This window comes from Desmodus rotundus, chromosome 11 (genome assembly GCF_022682495.2).
Source record: "Desmodus rotundus isolate HL8 chromosome 11, HLdesRot8A.1, whole genome shotgun sequence".
NCBI lineage: Eukaryota > Metazoa > Chordata > Mammalia > Chiroptera > Phyllostomidae > Desmodus > Desmodus rotundus.
In genome coordinates this window covers 58335370-58358435 of record NC_071397.1, presented here as the reverse complement: position 1 = coordinate 58358435, position 23066 = coordinate 58335370, and the positions used below count along the sequence as shown (strand labels likewise).

General features: G+C 34.4%; 1 protein-coding gene across 4 annotated transcripts in view; it reads left to right on the top strand.

The window, feature by feature from the left end:
* The window catches only part of HACE1 (HECT domain and ankyrin repeat containing E3 ubiquitin protein ligase 1), a 90405-nt gene that overhangs the window by 9190 nt on the left and 58149 nt on the right, over nt 1-23066 (top strand). For 3 of the 4 annotated variants that reach the window (XM_024551769.3, XM_045188640.2, XM_045188641.3), the window contains exons 2-6: nt 979-1033; nt 1886-1975; nt 2538-2642; nt 7936-8011; nt 17918-18049. In XM_024551769.3, coding sequence (XP_024407537.1) covers nt 979-1033; nt 1886-1975; nt 2538-2642; nt 7936-8011; nt 17918-18049 — 458 coding nt within the window. The remainder of the gene's footprint in view (nt 1-978; nt 1034-1885; nt 1976-2537; nt 2643-7935; nt 8012-17917; nt 18050-23066) is intronic. The other variant, XM_045188643.2, reaches the window with a different exon arrangement.

The window sequence follows — 23066 nt, the reverse complement described above, 5'->3', positions numbered from 1 at the left end:
TAAAGTTTTTAAGGGCTAAATGGGAGTTGTTAGGGTTATTTCTTTGTAAGTAACTTACTTAAAAAACATAAACCTCTAAAATGGATTGAACTGAGAAATGACCATTAGTAATAAATAAAAATAAATTCAAACACTAGCTGAAACTTACGTAAGTATGATATGTAGCATTATAGATGTTATTGACTTATATAACCTTTTCTTTTGGATCATGTTTGTATGAATTTATGCTATAAAAGATACAAATGAAAATGTGAGAGTAGTTAAAATTAATAAGTAAAACAAAGACTTTAATGCTGTTTTACAAAAGCTTCTGAAATATTTTTTGTTATAATATTGGCAAGAAACAGGTACTGTGTATTTTTAATTTAATTTTAGTTTTTAAACATTAAAAAATAGATTTTATTTATTTATTTTTAGAGAGAAGGGAAGGGAGGGGGAAAGAGAGGGAGAAAAACATCAATGTGCGGTTGCGTTCCATGCGCACCGCCCCCCAACCCCCAGCTCCTGGGGACCTGGCCCACAACTCAGGCATGTGCCCTGACTGGGAATCGAACAGGTGACCTTTTGGTTACCAGGCTAGCACTCAATCCACTGAGCCACACCAGCCAGGGCCATATATACTTATCCCCCAAAGTACATGTAACTATGATAAAACATGAAGTCAATAACCACCTCCTTGGAAATAAAAGAAATTTTAGTTGTTAAAGCTGCAGAAAAATATTAGGACTCTTAATTTTTCCCTCAGCTCTAGAAGTTAAGCAGTTTTATGGTGATGTAGAGGGGATGAGTATTAGAGGGGATAAGAAATTCTGCATTATTGCAAATTTCACGATACTTCTGATATTCTGCACTATTCCTAACTTTCTTTCACCTCTTCTCCTACTCTGTATGTAGAGTTAAGAAAACTCTAAAACAGTCTTAGGTATCACCCTTTGGAAAAAGTAGGAGATAAAGGAATTCTTTTTTTTTCTTTATCAGATAATGAAACTGCTGTTTATACATTAATGCCAATGGTTATGGCTGATCAACACAGGTAAGTTCCTATTTCACAAATTTATACTTTTTGAGAAATAAAAATTTATCTGAATGTTGTATGTACATACACACATGCAGTTTGGACATAGATGTTGTCTGGGGGCACATTATTTAACCTATTACAATTTTCTCTCTGTGAATTAAGAAACAAGATTTTTAAAGCTCCTATGGCAAGAGATTTTTTAAAATAAATAGTCAGATATTAAGTCAAGTATTTGGTTGGTGGGGGCTGGGTGCAGGTAGGCAAAGAGGGGAAAAGGGGGACCTCTGTAATTGTGCTGATCATAGAAATAAAGTAAAGAAGATACAGTTATGTGATTGTGGGATGAGGTGATACATTTCTAGCAGACAGCTGTGCTGTGGTTAGCCATTGGGTAGTTTGGTGTAAATAAGAAAGCGAAGAGAAACTATATTTTGAAACAAGTTTTTTGCTTTAAAATTTCTGTCTGATAATAATTAACACATTTTTTTGTCTCTGATTTTTCTTATTTGGTCAAGGTTAATATAACTGGGCTCAGCTTTCTGCAAGGGGAGCAGCCAGCCCTACTCCCTTTGTTCCTTAAGAATCTAGAGTGAGCTGGAGGCTACTTAGATGTCCTCAGAGGAGGTGACACGGTGCGAATGAGGAAATCTTCAGCACTAGTGTTGGTCAGGGCAGCTGGGTTTTGGATGATACTGTGCTGGCTGCCATGCCACACTTAAAGAACAATGCCTGTTTTTTAGTTTATGCAAGAGAGAATCTTTTGAATAATTAATTGGTAGGAGTAACTAAAGAGCTACTAACTTTACCTGTGTGTTTTTTAAAAGTATTTTTTAAAACATATCAACACTTCAATTTTCTTTTGTGTAGATCTGTTTCTGAACTACTATCAAATTCGAAGTTTGATGTTAACTATGCATTTGGACGTGTGAAAAGAAGCTTACTTCACATTGCAGCAAAGTAAGATTAAAGATATTTTGGATTAACTCTGGTCTAGAGTAATGATCAGTAGTAGGCTTTGAGTCAGTGTTGGCCCACAGTAGTTATGGAGGGAGATGAGGACTGCTGAGTGGTTGTGTATATGTTTAGGGCATAGTGTGCTATGCTTGCATTCTTCTCTGTATAAGTTGTTAACCTTGCATTGGACTCCAGTCTCATACCCTCTGTCCTAGCTTGTTCTCGGTCGGATCAGAGTAGGTTAGGCACAGGATTGTCTTTCCTAGAAGTACTTAAGAGGGTTCATTCATCGAAATTTTTTTCAATGAATGAATTTCATTGAATGAATTTCAATTGGCTTTATTCAGCCAATATGAGATTTTATATGCTAACTGCACATGGTCATTGGCTTTATAGTATCTTAAAGTACAGGACATTTATTATTTGTGACAGAAGTTAAGTCAAACTTTAGGTTAATATGGGCTTGAAAAATAATGTGCTTAATAGAGATTTTTGTTCTTTAATTAAGCTATGTCAACTTGGCTGTTTGTTGAATGTATCTGACCTGTTTTTAATATTGTTTTAGTTGTGGATCTGTGGAATGCTTGGTTCTGCTATTAAAGAAAGGAGCAAATCCTAACTACCAAGATATTTCAGGCTGTACTCCACTTCATTTGGCAGCTAGAAATGGGTAAATATTTGTTTCCTTAAGTAGATTAGGTTGTATTATCAGTATTCAAGGCACTCTACCTTGATTTGATTTTTTTTCCCCAATATTGGTCTTGGGAAGAGGGTCTTGGGTCATATTCAATTTTTAAGTAACTATCATATTAAATAATTTATGAAATTGTTTACTGATATCTCTCTTCTTGAAAATATATTTGAAGTTCATTTTTACTTGTATTATAATGACATTTAATTTTCTGAAAAACATAATTTTCACCTTTATTGTTTTGGTGTTTTTTTCCTGCTAATCTTTAGCCACATCTTACTCCATGGCCTATTTTCCCAATTGCTTATTTAGTTAATTTTATTAATGGAACTAAATACAGGGTAAATATTGTATCCAGTTTATGTATAGTAATTATTTGAGAATGAGCTGTACTAGATAGAGTAAGCTTTCTTGATAAGGGTAGCTTACTCCTTTCAGTGCCAAAACTACTTTTCATTTCAGTTACGACAAAATGTTTCCTCAATAAATAGTGTGCTTGCTAGCCTTCCTTTTGATTTTTTAATTAAATCCGTTTTTCCCCATTATGAAAGTAGTATTTCCAAAGTGTAAATATATTTTTGCCTTTTCCTGATAACTCTGGTTATCATTATGAACATCATTATGTTAGGGTGTGCTATTTTAAAGATTTTAATTATTCATTTTTAGATAGAGGTGAAGAGAAGTAGAATGAGAGGGAGAGGATTATCAGTGTGTGGTTGCCTCTCACGTGCCCAGTACCAGGGACCTGGCCTGCAACCCAGGCATGTGCCCTGACTGGGAATCGAACTGGCGACTCCTTGGTTTGCAGCCTACGCTCAATCCACTGAGCTACACCAGCCATGGCAGGGAGTGCTGTTTTAAATCCTACTATACTTTTTATGGTTTCTCTCCCCTTTTTTGTAAAAAATATTAGATGTCACATGTCTATGTCTGCCTCTATCACTATGTTTTACTTCTTAAAATTCTGTTGGACTGAGAAACCAGACAAAAATGTTTATATTCAAAATGAAAATAAGCAGTTTTTGATTCTGAGTTTGAGAAACATATAAACATTTTTCTAATGCTATCAAACTACTTTATGCAAGTTTGTTTCTATGTGTCTCTTCTTTTGATTACTCTTGAAAATATTTTTGTTTTCTGTTTGAACTAAGATTCTAGATATGGATATGGGGCTAAAATTTTCTACTGCATTAATCTAAGACAAATTTGCATATAACCAAAAACATAAGAACGTTAGTGATGTGTAAATTGGACTGAGAAAGGCATAGTCTTTTGACCCTGTCTGGTCTTCCCCATTTCCTGATTTAGCATATGAGCGAGTTTAGTTATGCACTTTTCTAATCGGTAACAGCAGCTGATGAAAGAATTGTTTTTATAATAATTGGCCACATTAGGTATGTTGTAGGGTGTCACCCCAGTGTTATAGAGTAAATTATTAATTTCCTTGCTGAATTAATCTCAGATCTAGATACCTCATTCCAAGCGTTGGTAGAATAGTGACAAAGGTCTTTGAAAAAGTTACACATAGAAAAATAATCTCCTTGTCTCAACAAGGACACATGGGTGTATTTATTGAAGGGTGTCTTGTACAATTTAGAGGTGCTCAATAAATGTTTGCTAAGCCATTTGAGTACTTGTTACTTCCTATAGCTTCTTACGTTTTCAGAAATAGCTTTTTACTTTAATTTTTTTATGAGTATATTTGTGTAGACTAAAGCATGTCATAGGGTAATTTTGCCTCTTTTGCTAGTCCATTTGTTTCTTGGGGTTTTTTGTTTTGTTCCCGCAGCTATCATTGTCAGGCGCCCTGCTTTAGCATTACCCATTAGTGCTGGGTGCCTTAGTACTGAATTGCCCTCCTTTCCAGCAGAAGACTCATTAAGCTGTCACATAGTACTTAGATGACAGGTCCCTATCATTTGGGTTACCATAAGCTTCCCTAATGTTGCAATATTGGGGCAGGAAAATAGTTGTTTCCTATACAGGATGATCCAGTGTTGCTCACAGTTGTATGAGAATAAAAGGGAAGACTTCAAAATTATTGTGTATCCTTAGGTTTCACAGTTTAATTCATATTGCTCAGATTTGAAACATGATTTCTTCTTTATTTTTTTGGCAGGATTGTGAGCTCATAAAGTGCAAAGCCTGTGTATTAGTTAATATTTTAGCTCCAGTTTTTAGCAAAATAGGTGCTCACTTAGTGGGTTGTTTTGACTTACCTCAGGTTCTGGAGAGTAGCAATAATGATTGTTAAGTAAGAAAAATAGGATATATTTCTCTCATATTGCCAAGTACCGTTTGCAGTTCAGTTTTGAGAGGATCATTACGGACTTCTCTTTTTCTGCAGTGACCCCTAACAAAAACACATCTTTGGGACTATTCCACTGGCCCATTTCCACTAAATGTTTATTTTGGCAATAAGCTGACAGGCTTCTGTATAGGTTTTATAAATTCAGCAATATAGGTACAGACACACATACATATTTTAAACAGTGTACTTATTTTAATATGACTGTTCTGTTGTCTTAGCATTATTGAAGATTTATTTTAGAATGTGTTCATAACAATGTGTTAGATGAAGGACTTTTGTAAATGTTTGAACTTATAAGTTTACTCAGCTTTATTTTCTTCAGTTTCTTTGGTTATAATTATGATGTTAAATGACATTGCAACTTCATTTTAGATACAAAACTCAAAGCAAGAAGTTTGTTTTTATAAAAGATTTATTCAGCCAATAAAAATTTTACTTACTGCCTTATTAATAATAATTCATAAAGTTTTATTGAGAGTGCCTAGGTATGCTTAGTACTGAGTTGATTAAAGAAATATAATCCATGGCATGAGAAATTTATGATCTAATTGAATAAATAGTTAAATATACACATATATACTGTATGTACTAAATATTCTATATACCATATATTATATGTGTAGAAACTATACTCATATATATTATGTTAATACTATATACAATACATATATAACATACTACACATAATATCTGTTACACATACACTATTACGTGTTTTTATATATCTAATTATTTACTCAAGTAGATAATAAATTTTTATGCCATATTTCCTTAATGCATATATATAAAATGGATATTATATACACACAAAGGTGTATATGTGTGTATATACTTTGTTTCCAAAGTGTTGATTTTCATTTCATTATTTAGTGAAGGGGACATTGAGATGAATATGGAATAGTGACTAGTAATTGATCAGGCTAAGAAAAAACATTGTGACAACAAATTAAATGGGTAGGCAGTCAAAAAGGGGCAAAGAACTTGAATAGGAATTTCTCCAGAGAAGATACACAGATGGTTACTAAACATGAAAAGGTTCTCAATATCACTAATCATTAGGGAAATTCAAATCAAAACCATAATTAAATATTAACTCACTCATTAGTATGGCTATTAAAAAAAGTGTTGGTGAGGATGTGGAGCAATTGGAAGTCTTGGGCACTGTTGGTGGGAATGTAAAATGGCGCAGATGCTCTGAATAACAGTTTGGTAATTCCTCAAAATATTAAAAATAGAATTACCATATGATCCAACAGTCCCACCTCTGGTATATACCCAATAAAATTGAAAGCAGGGTCTTGAAGAAATATTTCTGTACCCATGTTTATAGCTATTCACAGTAGCTAAAATGAAAGAAACCTTAGTATCCATGGACAGGTGAATGGATAAGCAAAATATGGTATATACATACAGCAGAATATTACCCAGCCTTAGAAAGGAAGGAAATTCTGACATATGCTAAAAAAGGGATAAATCTTGAGGATGTTGTGCAAAGTGAAATTAGGCTAAGCACAAAAAGACGAACAACTGTGTGATTCCACTTTTATGAGGTACTTAGATAAACCCAAATTGTAGAGACCGAAAGTAGCATGGTGGTTACAAGGGGCTGGGGGGAGAGGGAATGGGGAGTTACTGTTTAATGGATTTCAGTTTTCAAGATGAAAATAGTTCTTGAGATAGATGGTGGTGATGATTGCAAAATATGAATATACTTAATACCACTGAACTGTACACTTAAAAATGGTTAAGATGCTAAATTCTGGGTCTGGTGGGGTAGCTCAGTTGGTTAGAGTGTTGTCCCAATATGCCCAAGTTGTGGGTTCAACCCGTGGTCAGGGCATATACAAGAACCAACCAATGAGCCCTGGCTGATGTGGCTCAGTGGACTGAGTGCTGGACTGCGAACTAGAGAGAGTTGCTGATTTATTCCCTGTCGGGGCACATGCCTGGGTTGTGGGCCTGGTCCCCAGTGGGGGACACATGAGAGGCAACTACGCATTGATGTTTCTCTCTCTTTCTCCTTCCTTTCCCCTCTCTATAAAAATAAATAAAATCGTAAAGAAAAAAAAAAAGAATCAACCAATGAATGCATGAATAAATGGAACAACAAATCAATGTTTCTCTCTAAAAATCAATAAAATAAAATAAAGGTGCTAAATTTTATGTTATGTGTATTTTACCACACTAAACATAATTTAAAAAAATGAAGTGGGTAGGAGGATGCATTTTAGTAATTTTGTGTATATGTTTCTATAATTCATGTTAGGGTTTATTTTGGGGGTTTTTTTTAGATTTTCTTTCTTTATTTTTAGACAGAGGGGAAGGGAAGGAGAATGAGAGGGAGAGAAACATCAATGTGTGGTTGCCTCTCTCACATCCCCCACTGGGGACCCAGCCGATAGCCAAGCATGTGCCCTTACCGAGAATCAAACCTGCCACACCGTGGTTGACAGGCTGGTGCTCCATCCCTGAGCCATACCAGCCAGGGCTTGGCTTTTATTTATTTTTATTTTTTTATTTTTAGAGAGAGGGAAGGGAGGGAGAAAGAGAGGGAGAAAAACATCAAGGTATGAGAGATACATGGATTGGTTGCCTCTCACATGTCCCCAACTAGTGACCTAGCCTGCAATCCAGGCATGTGCCCTGACTGGGAATCGAACCTGAGACCTTTCAGTTCGTAGGCCGGCACTCCATCCACTGAGCCACACTAGCCAGAGCAAATCTTGGCATTTTGAATGATGAATACATCCCAATGACATAAAAATACTATTCTGCTTTTCCTTTATCCTATTACCTTTGAGTCATAGATGCCATTTTATATATTATTTCAGATGTTACAGTGTTTATTTAAATATTGCAGATATAGATTGATACTTGCTATTAACTAATATTGAGTATAGTTAATATTTCAGCAAGATAATTGTCATTTTATCAGTTATTTATGACTGTCTCTCTTTTCAGGCAGAAGAAATGCATGAGTAAATTATTAGAATACAGTGCCGATGTCAACATTTGTAATAATGAAGGCCTTACAGCAGTAAGTGCTTAGAAGTTCATGAGATTCTTAAAATACGTTTTAGAAAATAATATTCAAAGTGATAGTAATGCAGTAATACATGTTTCTGCAAGCTACTTATTTGTGATCATTAAGGAGATGCAGAGTCACTTGAGATACAATTCTCAGCAATATTTATTAAGAGAAGCTATGGTTTACCAAATTTCTCCTTTTTCTTCCTATTTTAGTTTGTGACATTTCATTTGTTTTGAGGTCTCATTTTCTCAGCTTTTGTCATTAACTTTCAAGGGGCTTTTTAGGAGTATCTCTGCTAAAGTGTATGATGAGTTCATTATAGGAGAGCTGTTTTTCATTATGTCCTTTTAAATTCTTTTCATGTGTATATTATAGGAAAATTGTGTTGTTAGGCAGAAAGGGCAAAAAGGTAACAAAGGGAATGCCACTTACCTGTATTCCCTGCACTCAGAGGTAATCACTGTTAATATTTTGGCCTATATTACTTGTTTAATTAAGAGAAGAATATGTTTTATTAAAACTAATATTTTTATTCATTTTGCCATGTCACTTTTTTTTCCAAAAAAGTTTATTTTTAATTTTTTACCTACATAGATATTATAGGGAGATGGTATGGGATATTTCTGAAGAGATTGTTGAAATAAAAAATTTTAATTGTCAGTATTTAATGAAGTATTATTCATTTTAGAAGTAGAGATAAAATAGAATTTTGTGATTATTGAGAAATTATCCCGAAGTCATGACAGAAGATGTTAAGTTTTATTTATTAAATTTAACTGGCCTATATGTGAGGTATATATGATGATCTATTAGTTAACTGGATGGTGGGAATCCTTTCTCAATGTATAGCCAATCATCACGTTGTATACTTTAAATATTTTATACTTTTATTTGTCAATCATATCTCAGTAAAGCAGGAAAAAATATTTTATCTCCCTTTGGTAATATTTGTAGATTTTGAATCTTTTAATTTTTTTAAAAATATACTTATTAGCTATGCTATTACAGTTGTCCCATTTCCGCCCCTTCACTCCACTCCATCCTGCCCACCCCCTCCCTCCCACATTCCCCCCCTATAGTTCATGTCCATGGGTCATACTTATAAGTTCTTTGGCTTCTACATTTCCTACACTATTCTTACCCTCCCCCTGTCTATTTTTTACCTACTATTTATGCTACTTATTTTCTGTACCTTTCCCCCCTCTCTCCCCCTCCCACTCCCCTGTTGATAACCCTCCATGTGATCTCCATTTCTGTGGTGCTGTTCGTGTTCTAGTTGTTTGCTTAGTTTGCTTTTGTTTTTGATTTAGGTGTGGTTGTTAATAACTATGAGTTTGCTGTCATTTTTACTGTTCATGTTTTTTATCTTCTTTTTCTTAGATAAATCCCGTTAACATTTCATATAATAAGGGCTTGGTGATGATGAACTCCTTGAACTTGACCTTATCTGAAAAGCACTTTATCTGCCCTTCCATTCTGAATGAAAGCTTTGCTGGATACAGTAATCTTGGATGTAGGTCCTTGCCTTTCATGACTTTGAATATTTCTTGCCAGCTCCTTCTTGCCTGTAAGGTCTCTTTTGAGAAATCAGCTGACAGTCTTATGGGAACTCCTTTGTAGGTAACTGTGTCCTTTTCTCTTGCTGCTTCTAAGATTCTCTCTTTCTGTTTCATCTTGGGTAATGTAATTATGATGTGCCTTGGTGTGTTCCTCCTTGGGTCCAGCTTCTTTGGGACTCTCTGAGCTTCCCGGACTTCCTGGAAGTCTATTTCCTTCGCCAGATTGGGGAAGTTCTCCTTCATTATTTGTTCAAATAAATTTTCAACTTTTTGTTCTTCCTCTTCTCCTTCTGGTACCCCTATAATTTGGATGTTGGAACATTTAAAGGTGTCCTGGAGATTCCTAAGTCTCTCCTCATTTTTTTGAATTCTTGTTTCTTCATTCTTTTCTGGTTGGATATTTCTTTCTTCCTTCTGGTCCACACCGTTGATTTGAGTTCCAGTTTCCTTGTCATCATTATTGGTTCCCTGTACATTCTCCTTTGTTTCTCTTAGCATAGCCTTCATTTTCTCATCTAATTTGCGACCAGATTCAACCAATTCTGTGAGCTTACCAGTGTTTTGAACTGTGCATCTGATAGGTTGGCTATCTCTTCGTTGCTTAGTTGTATTATTTCTGGAGCCTTGATCTGTTCTTTCATTTGGGCCTTTTTTTTTTTTTTGGATCTCGGTGCGCCTGCTACATAAGGGAGCGGAGCCTTAGGTGTTCACCAGGGCAGGGTAATGCTGGTCGCTGCTCTGTGATGCTGTATGTGGGGGAGGGGCTGAGAGGGATTAATGGTGCTTGCTCCACTCTCCGCTGGATTTCAGTCACTCCCTCCACTACCCACAATCAAATTGGGCCCCTCTGGTGCTGCTTTCCAGGTGGGTGGGCTTGTGTGTGTTCTAGAACCCTGTGGGTCTCTCTGAGGAACTCTCCTGTGAGGTTGGGAGTTTCTCCTGCTGCTGCCGCCTCAACCCCAACAGGTGTTTTCACTCAGAGGCTTGAGGCTTTATTTCCCCGCGCTGGAGCCCTGGGTTGTGCGGTCTGTTGCTGGGTCCACCAGCTGCAGCCTTGCCAACCCCGCTCCACAATCTGCCACCTCGCCGGGTCTGCCAGCCACCGCCTTGCCAGGAGTCCTCTCTGCCCCACTGCCCGTCTCCACCCCTCCTGCCAGGCTGGATGAATGTGTCTTCTTTATCTCCTTGGTTGTCGGACTTACATGCAATTCGATTTTCTGTCAGTTCTGGTTGTTTTTGTTTTTAAATTGTTGTCCTTCTTTTGGTTGTGTGAGGAGGCACAGTGTGTCTACCTACACCTCCATCTTGGCTGGAAGTGAATCTTTTAATTTTGAATGAAGGAGTATATTAAGTATTTACCTTCCATGCCAGTTTTCAAGACCTTTTGTATTAAAATAATTTTTTTGGGTGGGGGGATACTTAGGAGGTGCACTAGAGCATTTAAAGAAAAGCTTTCTTAAGATTTATATCCTTTTAATAACTTATTGAAGAATAAGTTCAATCATGATTGTGTAGAATCCACAATTCCTGTGATAATTCAGATATTGTTATATATATAAAACACCATCTACTTTACAAAGAAAAACTAGTTTGAATGTCTTCTGGTTGCTTAGTGCCATGCTAGGTATCACAGAGGGTTGTAGATGTATGGAACTGATATAGATCTGTCCTTTGGGCACTATCTGGTATAGGCAAGATAAGATGTTCAATATTAATATAATTGTCTTATCACATAAATTTTTATCTGCTAATTTCTCCCCTTCCTGAACTTTAAGGGAAGTGAAATAGAAAACTTTTAAAAGTCAAATTTTCATTTAAAACTTATTCATACATATATATAAAGAGTCATTTGGTTCTATAAGGCTTGTTACAGAAAACCAGTCTCTACTCTCTGCCTGTTGTCAGCCTCAGTGTTCTCTCCTGTGGCCCTGATTGGTGTGGTGTGCTTGCTTCTCTTGGATACTGTTCTGGCCGCCAAGGGTGTTCCTGCCTTGTCCAGACCACTGTGGTGGAATTAATTCAACAGTTGGGCTTATTGACCCCATTGGGTGCAGGAAGCTGGGATGCTGAAAATGTGCTTTGTTCTGAATTCAGCACAATTATAAAAATTATGCAATAGGAGTGATGGAATATCTATTTGGTTTGTCACTAATACCATCTCCCAGCTACTTTCAAAGAACTCACTGCCTGTAAGAGGAAGTTCTGTAAGAACAAAACAAAAAGGACATCAGTAAGAAATACTGAAGTCAATGGGGACTGATTTCACTCAGGTGGCAAAGTCAAAGTGTACTTTTATCTATCTATCTTTCTGCATATTTATTTCTATCTATGTCTGTATTTTATCTGTCTCAGGAAATGGGCAATGACTGCTAATGGGTACATGTTTTCTTTTTGGAGAAAGGAAAATGTTCTTAAATTGATGGTGATGATTGTACAACTCTGAGTATTCTAAAAACCAATAGGTTGTGTACTTTAAATAGGTGAATTGTATGACATGTTATATGTCATTTTACCTCAAACAAATACACACATACCTTATGATACCCTTGTCTCCCCCAAAATAAAACATTCTCTTGATCTTCCTCCCAACCTCCAAAATTCTCATTCCATTGTCAGCTCCTTTCGAATATTTTTAATGGGTTTAAAAACTTTGTTTTCCTGTACCTGAATAACATGCTAATATTTCTCCTTTTTGATTTTTTCAGTTCTAGGCATCAGCTATTGACTTTCTGGAAGATAAGATTATTGCTCTCTTTTTTCAGTCCCTCTTCCTTATATTCCGTTATGTACAAGCACATTTCCCTCATACATTTACAAATACAGTCATAATTTTAGTGACATCATTTTTCAGTGTTTTAATTTTTGACTTTATTAAAACTATTCATAGTTAGGCTAAGTTGTTTTCTATAGTTACTTAACAATGCATTTTGTTTTTCATGTAGTTAATAATCACACTTAAAAATTGAGATAATTGTAGATTCATATGCAATTGTAAGAAATGATATAGAAAAAAATCACCTTTATATTTTGCCCAGTTTCTCAATTATCACATTTTACAGAACCATAGTATAATGTAATATCATGACCAGGATATTGACATTGATTCAATCTTACTCATTTTACCAGTTTTACTTGTTTACTTGTACAGTTTTTCCTGTGTATATGTATGTATGTTAAGTTGTATACAGTTTTATTACCTGTGTAGGTCCATGTGTCTGTTACCATAGTCAATATTCCAAACATTTCTAATTCTGCAAAGATGTCTTGTGCTGCTCTTCTTTTATATCCACACCTTTCTTCCTCTTAACCCCATGTCCAACCCCTGGCAACCACTAATCTGCTTCAGTTCAAGAATATTATATAAATGTAATCATACCGTATGGAACACTTTGGGATTGGCCTTTGTGTGCTCATCATATTCCCTGGAGATTGATTTGGATTTTTGGGTGTATAAATACTTGGTTCTTTTACTTTACTGACTAGTATTCCTTGGTGTAGCTGTACCACTCTTTAACCATCACCTGTTGAAGGACATCTGGGTTGTTTCCTGTTTGGAGCCATTGTGAATAAAGCTGCTATAAACACACACACTAGTGTGCAGGTTTTTGTGTAAACATACAAATTTTCATTTCTCTGGAATAAATGCCCAGGAATGCAGTTGTTGGGTTGTATGACAGTTTTATGTTTAATTTTCAAATGAGCTGCCTAACTTTCCCAGAGTGGCTGCATCATTTACACACCACCAGGAATCTCGGCATTCTCACCAGCATTTGGTGGTGTTACTGTTTTTTATTTTAGCTATTATTCTAGGTATATAGTGATATCTCTTGTGGTTTTAACTTGCATTTGCCTAATTGCTAATGTTGTTGAACCTGTGTTCCTGTGCTTACTTACCATTTTTTCATCCTTTTATGTGAAATGATAGCTCATGTCATTTGTCCCATTTATAATTGGATTTTTTAACTGTTGAGTTGTGATAATTCTTTCTATATTGAAGATACCAGTTCTTTGTCAAAGATTAGTCCTTTACAAATATTTTCTCCAAATCTTTAGTTTGCCTTTTCAAACTCTTAACAGGGTTTTTTATAGTGCAAATGTTTTAAATTTTGATGAAGTCCAATATACAGTTTTTCCTTTTATGGAAAAGAACTCCGTCTAGCTGTAGATCTGAAGATTTTCTCCTATCTTTTTTCAAAAAGTTTTATAATTGTACATTTACATCTAAGTCTTATGATCTCTTTCGAACTGCTATCAGTATAAGATGTGACACTTACTTCAAGGTTTTTTGCCTATGAAGTCTAATTAATTACTCTAGCATTGTTAGTTGAGAAGGCTACCTGTCCTGCATGAAAGTGGTTTTGCATCTTTCTCAAAAATCTGTTGGGCATATTTGTGTAGGCTCACTTCGGGGTCCTCAGTTCTTTTCCACTGATCTGTGTGTCTGTCCTTTTGCTAATACCACGCTTTCTTGGTTATTGTAGCTACACAGTAAGCCTTAATATCAGGTAGAGTAATTTCTCCTACTTTTTGGGGGGTAAAATTGTGTTAGCTATTCTGATTCCTTTGCTTTTCATATACATTTTAGAATAAACTTGTCAATGACAAAAAATCCTAATTGGAATTTTTATTGGAACTACATTAAACCAATAGATCAACTTGCGGAGAGTTGACATCTTTACTATGTTGAATCTTCCAATCGATAAACTTAGTATATCTTGCTATTTAGTTAGGTCTTAGATTTCTGTCATCAGCATTTTGTACTCTTTAGCAATTCAGATCTTGTACATCTTTTAAGTGTATAGCTAAGTATTTCATTTTCTTTGGAGCAGTTGTAAATGGTATTATGATTTTAATTTTGGTTTCTGCATGTTTTCTTCATCATTTCCACAGTATGTGGAAATGTGTTTGCTTTTTGCGTTTTGCTCATGTGTCTTGAGAACTTGCTGAATTCACTTATGAGTTCTAGGAGATTTTTGTAGATTCCTTGGGATTTTTTGTTATATACAAATAGAGATAGTTTTCAGTCCCAATCTGTATGTCTTTTATTTCTGTTTCTTGCCTTATTGTAGCTTAATTTTTTTCAAGTTTTCTAAGTACGTATTACTTCATTAGCAAACTTTCCCTAAGCTTTGTACCCTCATGATATGTATTCAGCACCTTTCTCCTTCTTTTTAAAGATTTTATTTATTTATTTTTAGAGAGAAGGGGAGGGAGGGAGAAAGAGGAATAGAAGAAACATTGATGTGGGAGAGAAACATCAATTGGTTGCCTCTCACATGTCCTTAGGGGACCAGGCCTGCAACCCAGGCAAGTGCCCTGACCCAGAGTGCCGTGGGGTGACCTTTCCAAAGATACTAATCCCACTGAGCCACCCCAGTCAGGGCCAGTACTTTTCTATTTGATTAGTTTTGAAGGAGTCTCTCATGGAGACTGCTGTTCTCTCCAGGCCAGATTGGTTGATTTCTAGGCATGCTTCACACTTTTTGGAATGTCACCATTGTCCTAGAGATTCCTTTTGCCTTTCTCTTGGGTTTCTGGGTTCTTTATTATATAGGTTCTGTGTCTGTATTTCTAGTAACTGTTCTGTCACTTTGCTGGAGTACAGTTTGTAGTAATTAACTGAGAAAGGATGTACAGGAGGCAAATTTATGGATAGTTTGCATGACTGAATATTACTTGAGTCTTTGAGTTTGTCTGACAGTTTCAGTAACAATGAAATTCTAGGCTGGACATTGTTTTCCATTAGGATTTTAAAAGCATGGTTTTGTTGTCTTTTGGCTTTCAGTTTTGAACTTTGGTGCCATTTTGATTCTGATTTTTTTTTTATGAAACCTGTTTTGTTTTTCTCTCTAGAAACGTAGAATTTACTTTGTCCTTGGAGTGCTAAAATTTCATAATTATATGTCCTGGCTTGGATTAATTTTATCCATTTGGCTGGATAATACTGACATTTTGTCAACCTGCAAACTCATGTAATGGGAGCTCATGAGAAATTTTCATAAATGATTTCTTTGATGATTTCCTCTTCTCTGTTTTCCCTGTTCTCTCCTTTTTTGAATTCCTGTTATTTGAATATGAGACCTCTTGGGCTAGCCTTTTAATCTTTTTACCTTTTCTCTTGTTTCTCCCTTTCTCTGTCTTTTTGTGCTTTCTGGGAGACTTTTTCAATATTATCTGCTAAATATTTTGAGTTTGCATGTCTCTAATCACATTATTAATTTTTGAGAGTTGTTTTTTTTGGAACTGTCCATTTAAAAAATTTTTTTATTGTGTTCTTGTTTTAAGGATGTAGTCACCATATTCTCTCTCTGAGAATATTAAATCTAGTTTTTCCTTTTGAAGTTTTTTTTCTTGAATATTCATGGTTCCTTTTCTTCTGTACTTTTTGATTTTAGTTTATTTTGTATTTTATCTTTTAGATTGGCTGCACTTGTCAGATGTTTGGGGGGACAGGAAAAAGCTGTTCAGAAGCTTTGAATGAGTGAGGTTTGTTCACTGTGGGCTTCAGTGTAGGGTGATCTGCCTTTAGGATCCTCTCTGATGTCATTTTCCTTAGGCATTTATTTTTGACCTGGATAGCATTCTGGATGCTGTGTAGAGGAGAATGCTTTGGGATTTCAGTATTCAGTGTGTCAACTTGCATATCATCTTCCTTTTTCAGTATGATATTCTTGCTTCAATGTGCCTAGTGTCTTTTACCTAGATATTTTTGTTTTTAAGCCTCTTGTGTTCTCTCAGATTGAGGAGGGACATTTCTCGGCCATGCAGAGTAGGGAAGGGTTGGGGATCTAAGGGTCTAAATCTTATCAAATAATCTTTCAACTGATCTGGTTTTAGTCCCACATTCACTTCTTCTTCAAGAGGTAATTACTGATGATACTTAGGTCTTTTGGGAGTTCTGTGATAGGAATCATCATCCTAGGCTTTCTCTACTGCTGGTTTAGGATTCAGCTTTTGGTTTTGACAAGTCAAACAAAAGCTTCCAGTTTCTAAAATTTGCTGCTGTTGTATTCTTTTCTTTATCATATTGAGTTTATCCTTTAAGGTGAAGTACTCTTTACTGTCATTTCAGTGGTGTTTGGGGAAGAAATAGATCTGATGCATGTGTTCAAGCTGCCATTTTAAAACGGAAGTTTCATGATACATATTTTTTTTTCAAAAGTTTATTTAGTATCAGCAAGAGGAAACTTTGATTAGCACCACAGAACATTTTATGACTTGAGTTATAAAAGAATACCACATTATTTGTACTTGTAATTGACTTCCCGTTTCACACATGTTGGTGAGGGGAAAAAAAAAAAGCTAGCATATGCCTGAAAGATAAAGTAACTAAATTCCATGGAAACCTTTAAAATGAAAGGTGAGGCTTATGATGAAGGATCAACTGACATATTTAGTAAACCTATGTTTTTAACACTAGTTAATGAAAGGGTTTTTTTTTTTTTCCTTTTGATGATCTATTTTTTCATATACAGACTGGAAACAACAAAATTTTACATGTCTGTTTTTTTCTTGCTGCCCAGGTTGATGTTTCCACAAAGTAGTTTTAAGTTCTGCTCAGATTTTAAGTATTTTGATTTGTTTAAAAAGGGTTGTTCATGGAAAAACTTAGTTTGGACAGTATACAGGACTAGTGGAGATAGGCTATTTCACAACATCAGACAGTACAATCTGTATCAGCCATGTGGCTGGTTTCCGTAGACACCCTTTGCTGTCCTCACTGAAGGTGCCTTATGTCTTGTGGTAATCCACTCCTCTTGCCCATAGAAGTTGCATGTCTTGTCACTGAGTGCATGTCCTTAATCATCATGATATATTTTTTAATTGGAAAAAAGTCAAATGAAAATGCATGGTTTGCATAGTCCAGAGTTTTAACATTGATTATCTTTGAGCGATAGACTTATTGGTGTTTGGTATTTTTTTATCCTCCCTATATATTTGATTATTTATACATGCATTACTTGTAAAATACAAAGGTAAAGAATATGATACCTGCTTTATTCATTACTTTTTAACTTATGTTTGCTTCGGGGGAGAGAAAAAATACAAGAGCTAAGATATGCATAGAGTCCAAATCATCTAAGAACCAGAGTATTTAATGATCCCAGGTCTACACTTAACTACTTTGAACCATAAAGTGCTTGATTTTGAAATACATGGTGATATAATTAACATACATCTTGATGCATCCTTCCCCATATAAAAATTCTGGAAAAAATATTGGCTTACATTTTAATTTTAGTCTTTGGTGTGTGTATTATGCTCACAATTTGGGAAATAATAGCATTTTTTATCTGCTGTTTTTATATAAAAAACTCTTGCATAAATGTTAAGTAACTAAATGCCTGCACAGATACACTGGCTGGCTGTGAATGGGCGGACGGAACTACTCCACGACCTTGTACAACACGTCAGTGACGTCGATGTTGAGGACGCAATGGGGCAGACAGCACTGCATGTGGCCTGCCAGAATGGTCACAAGACGGTAAATTAAGCTCTGAGAATTTTAAGTTGCATGTGTTTATTTTTTAAAACTTTGAGTCTGTGAAAAGATTTTTACTGTGCATAATTGGGAACATGAAGCATTATAGCAAAATCTTGTTATTACATTTTCTTTATCATAGACTTCTGATTTACATATTTTATGTAGAAAAAAGGAATAGAAAATAGTGCTTTAAATTTGTTGAAAATATTTGTAATTTGGATTTCAGTTTTATTTCTGATTTGTAGATTTCAAATACCTGAATTTATTAAAATTTTAATGTAGTATGTTCATATATAACTTTAACAATTATGTTTCATTCTCAGTTTTATCAACTAACTTGTTCATATTTTTTACTACTAAGGCTCAGTTATTGGGATTAAATAGTAAAACAGAGTGAATACCAGCATTGCTTAAATAGTTAACTTGGGTTATCCTATTTGCTGCCTTGGAATATGATCAAGGACTAGAGTGACAGTTGTTTTCTTTCTGACTTTAGATTTCTGAAATTACGCATTTGTTCTATACCCATACTTTTCTATTATTCCCATGTTCAAACATTTGGCTTTTAAAATTGCTTATAGTTTTCTCTCTCATTAGGAGACTTTGCTGCCTTATATAAAAGTTATAAGCATAAGATTTTAGATGAATTTCTGCTTTGCTATAATTTCCTACAATTTCCTGGTTACTTTTAGTTTTTTTCACATTAACTATTATTCATAATATATTTTATTTATTTAATAATAAATATTTATTTATTTATTAATAACAACAACAAAGACCAACCAAAAACAAAAAGTCACCACCACCAACTACAAAGATACAAAATTTGTTTGTTTTTATTTTTTTGTATACTATCTGAGTGTTATCTTTTTGTTGAGATAATTCTTAGTGGGATCCTGGATATCCATCTCTGCAAACTCTTTTTTCCTATGTGTTCAGGATGTGGGATCCTACATGATTAGATGCTTTATGTATGACCTCAATTCACAGAATATTTCACTTCTTTAAGATAGTGAGGCCAAGGTTGACATTGCCTTATGTTTAATAAGAGCTGAATAAAAAGAAGGATATAGGATTGGTTTTTTTTCTTCTAGGAATTTCTTCTGAACATCAATGTTCATTTTAAGTTTTTTGTTTTTTATCATCTGAAAACCCAATGTTTTCAAGGTATATTCCTTCTCATTATTTTTTACTTTCTCAGAGTCTACATTATTAAAATTTAAAAGTATTCCATATGAAAAAATGTTTACCTGAAGTATTCTAATTTTGAGTGACTCAGGTTTTTAGGCAGCTCATGCTTATTAGAGAGTGAGTTCTGCTGGTAGCTCTCACAGGATAGAAAAGCGCTTACTTTGATATAAACACTGTTTTGCTATAACAGATAATTGGAGTGTCATTTACTAAGATTGCAAGACCTACCTGTGTGCCCAGAAACTGGTGTAGGAAAAGCTGGAATTCAGATTAGAAGTGATCTACAAAAGCTAATTTTAGTTGCCTTGAATCAGTGAATGAGCAAGAATTACATAGGAACTCTTGTTTCAAAACATGTGCATTACAGGCTGCATTAGAAATTTAGAATTGCCTTCTGAAGTTATTGAAAGGTAGTTAGTATAAGTATAATATATTCCATATGGTTTGCAACCTAAAGCAGGTGTGGTAAAGTAAGGGTGAATTCCTCATAGCCAAATGCCTTTGAAGAATTGTATTCTCAGAAGATTTATAGGGAGCCTGACTTCACTGTGGTGATGAGTTTTACAGGGTGAGATTTTGCAGATATAGTAGAGGAGGAAGTGTACAAAAAACCATGTTGACTTGGGGTTGATTGTATTAGTGAGTGACATTCCATTCTGTCATAGTTGATCAATTATAGTTATCTGCAAGGATCATATACAGATAATGTTTAAAACTGAACATTTCTGAACCATTTTCTGAATCATCGTATTCATCTTTAATCCTTCTTCAGTTAGGGCAAGAAGGAATCTTGAAAAATTTGTACCTCTAAATTGTACCTGAATTGTACCTCTCAAAATCTGTGTTGAGAGGTGTGCTGATATTACCTGTGTTTTGTAATTATTCATGTATTTATGGGCTGTGTTCTGATGTCAGTAGATAAGCATACCCTTTTATCTTGAGTTAGATATGATTTATTGGGTTATGAGGTATGATAATTTGTTATAGGATAGGGATTATTGATTTTTTTAACCCTTTGTATATCTTTCTGTAAGCTGAAACTGAGTCTAAAATACTTTGTCAGGTATCATAGTGACTTATTTTAGTGACAAGTGAAAATGGCCTTTTCATGGTCTTAAAGTAGCCAGTTCTTGCATAAAATCATTAAAAGGTATTTAAAACTGGTGTCGGTGTAGACATGGTTTTCAAGTTTTCAGTTTATGTTTAAGCTTAAAGCTTGCATATTGTTTATATAATTTTTATAAAATGTAATATAAAACTTTAAAGAGGGAAAGAAACTATTTAGAAAACATTTACTAAAACATCATTGCTTTTCAAATTAAAGAGACAGCTATGATAAAGAAATTCTCTGAAATTTACTGTCTAATCTAATGTTGCATCTATAGATGTAACCCTATAGATTTACCCTAATCTATAATGTTAGGGTAAATTTCAAGGGTGCATGATAATCCCTCCCCCACCTACTTTATTTATTTAAAATTGTGCTCTTGTCACTTGCAACTGAAATTATGTTTTAACCAATATATTAAAAATATTTTTTCCTTTGAATTGATACTACTAATAATTAAGTGTAGATTTTTAGAGGTGCAGCATTCAGCCTTACAGAATTGGAAATTGGATGACTCATCCATGATCACACTGTTAGGAGTGAAATTAGAATTAGAGGAATTATGGCTTGTAATTGAAAAAATAACGAATTTAAATTGAATACTATATTCTTGCTTTAATGACAAGAAATGTTTTCTAGATTTCCACTATATTTTTTAAAGTTAAAAGATTTGGTGTGCTCATTTTTGTTATAACTAAGAAGTTGAGTGATCTTTGCTATGATTTCATTTGGATGCAACATAATTGCACTATGCACTATGATTTTAAAGTATTAGTTCTATTTATAAATGATCAGGTGAAAGAAATGATCATAACTCCTTAATAGTGTAATTCTTTATAATTTTCCTTGGATCAGTTGTTATTAGCTGTACAATATTAAAATTATGACTTGTCTTTGGATATTGATTTTAACAAGTCATTTCAGAGAATGATTATTTAGCTGGCTTATTATATAATCTTTGACAACTTTTTCTTTCCCTGCCTTATGTGCCTCCTAAGGTATATATTTTTTACTGATTATGTAATTAAGAAAACTGTTGTGAACATGTTGGAAGACACTTAAAAGCGATAGTATGGGTACTGTTAACAGTCATTATTAGTATGGATAACGTGATTCTTCAAGGAAATACAGAGAGCACTATGCAGATCCTTAATTCATTTACTCTTGTGCAGTAAGTTAGGCCTAGTGTGTTGTTTGAGTTTTAAACACATGTTGAGAAAGAGTAGTGAAACTTAACATTATTCTACATAGGTGTAATTGACTCTGATTTTTTTGGCCATAAATTGAATTTACTTTTAGGTAACTTTTTTCTTTGTAATTAGTTAAAATTTATTAATGTGTTGAATTGCCACAAATAGTCGCTTAATGTTTCCCTGGAATAACTTGGATTTAGAAACCCTAGAGAACTATCAGGTGGTTCAGTCTTAATTTATGTAAGTTAGAGTACACAGCAGGATTAGTTTATGGACAAATTTCAATTTGCCTAAAAAATTTTATTTTTATCAGAATAAATTTTATATTGCTAAATTTATATGCTGAATCTGAAGCTTTGCAAACATATAAAATGATAGCTGAACCCTGATTAGAGTAGATTTAAGCTCCTGAAACATAAAAGCAGTCCTTTGACATTGGTATTACAGACTCTCTTTGATAGAACCGACTGCATTTTTTTGCTGAAATTGTAGGCTTGTTAAGGAACAGTGCTCACTCACCTATGTTCAGTCAGCTCTCCTGATATCTTTAGCCAGCTTCCAAGCTTTTCATCCAGAGATTATAGGACAGACATGCTTAATTAAAAGCTCTGTGAAAACATTGATGGATCAGCCTCGAGGCACAAAGGATAGGCTAACATTATATATTTTTTGTATTTTTAGGTTTTGAGTAATTTTATTTATTCTAATGTTAGAATTCTCCTTTATCACTTTTGGGAAATGTGGGGAAAAAATAGAAAGTTCTTTTATTATTCTGGTTTTTCTCATACAAATGGATAATATTGATTTTTTTTGCTAGATATTACATATGAGTTCAAAGTCTCCATAGTTGTATGTGGACAAATTTCTAGAGAAGACATATAAACCAGTCACTGATGAGTGAGTTGGCCATTTTTCTTAGTGCTTATTTGTGCATTGCCATTAAGTCATGTCATTAGAGTTTTTTCTAATGTTCAGAACTTTTAAAATTTAATTAAACTTATTGCGGTGACATTGTTTAATAAACAGAATTATTTTTAATAAAAGATAAAACAAAGATTTTTTTTGTTGTTTGGTCTTTCAGCATATGGTAAAACCATAATAGATTTTTACCTGTAGTTTTAATATTGAATATCTATTCCTTTTTACTTTGATCAGTGTTGTTTAGAGACTTGTCATTGATAAAGTAGAGCTGCCTTGGATTTCTACTTTGTAATTTATCAGCGTATTGGGCACAGGTGGTCTTTGTTAGTCACTGCCTTCAATTAAATGACTTTTGTGATTGACCCAAACATTAGCTTTGCACATTAGTTTTCTACTCAGGATATTGTTTTATCATTTGAAAGGTCATGAAATCTGTTAAAAATGTGTTGTTTCTTTTTAAGGATTTTTTGCAGCCCATATGAAAATCCCCTTTCAATGCTTTTTCTTCAAGTTTCCTTCCCGGCACTTTCTTATTGCAGAAGGAAGAAGACCCCCACCCCCCCATTGCAGATTATCTAGAAATATGAGAATAATTATTTTTTTA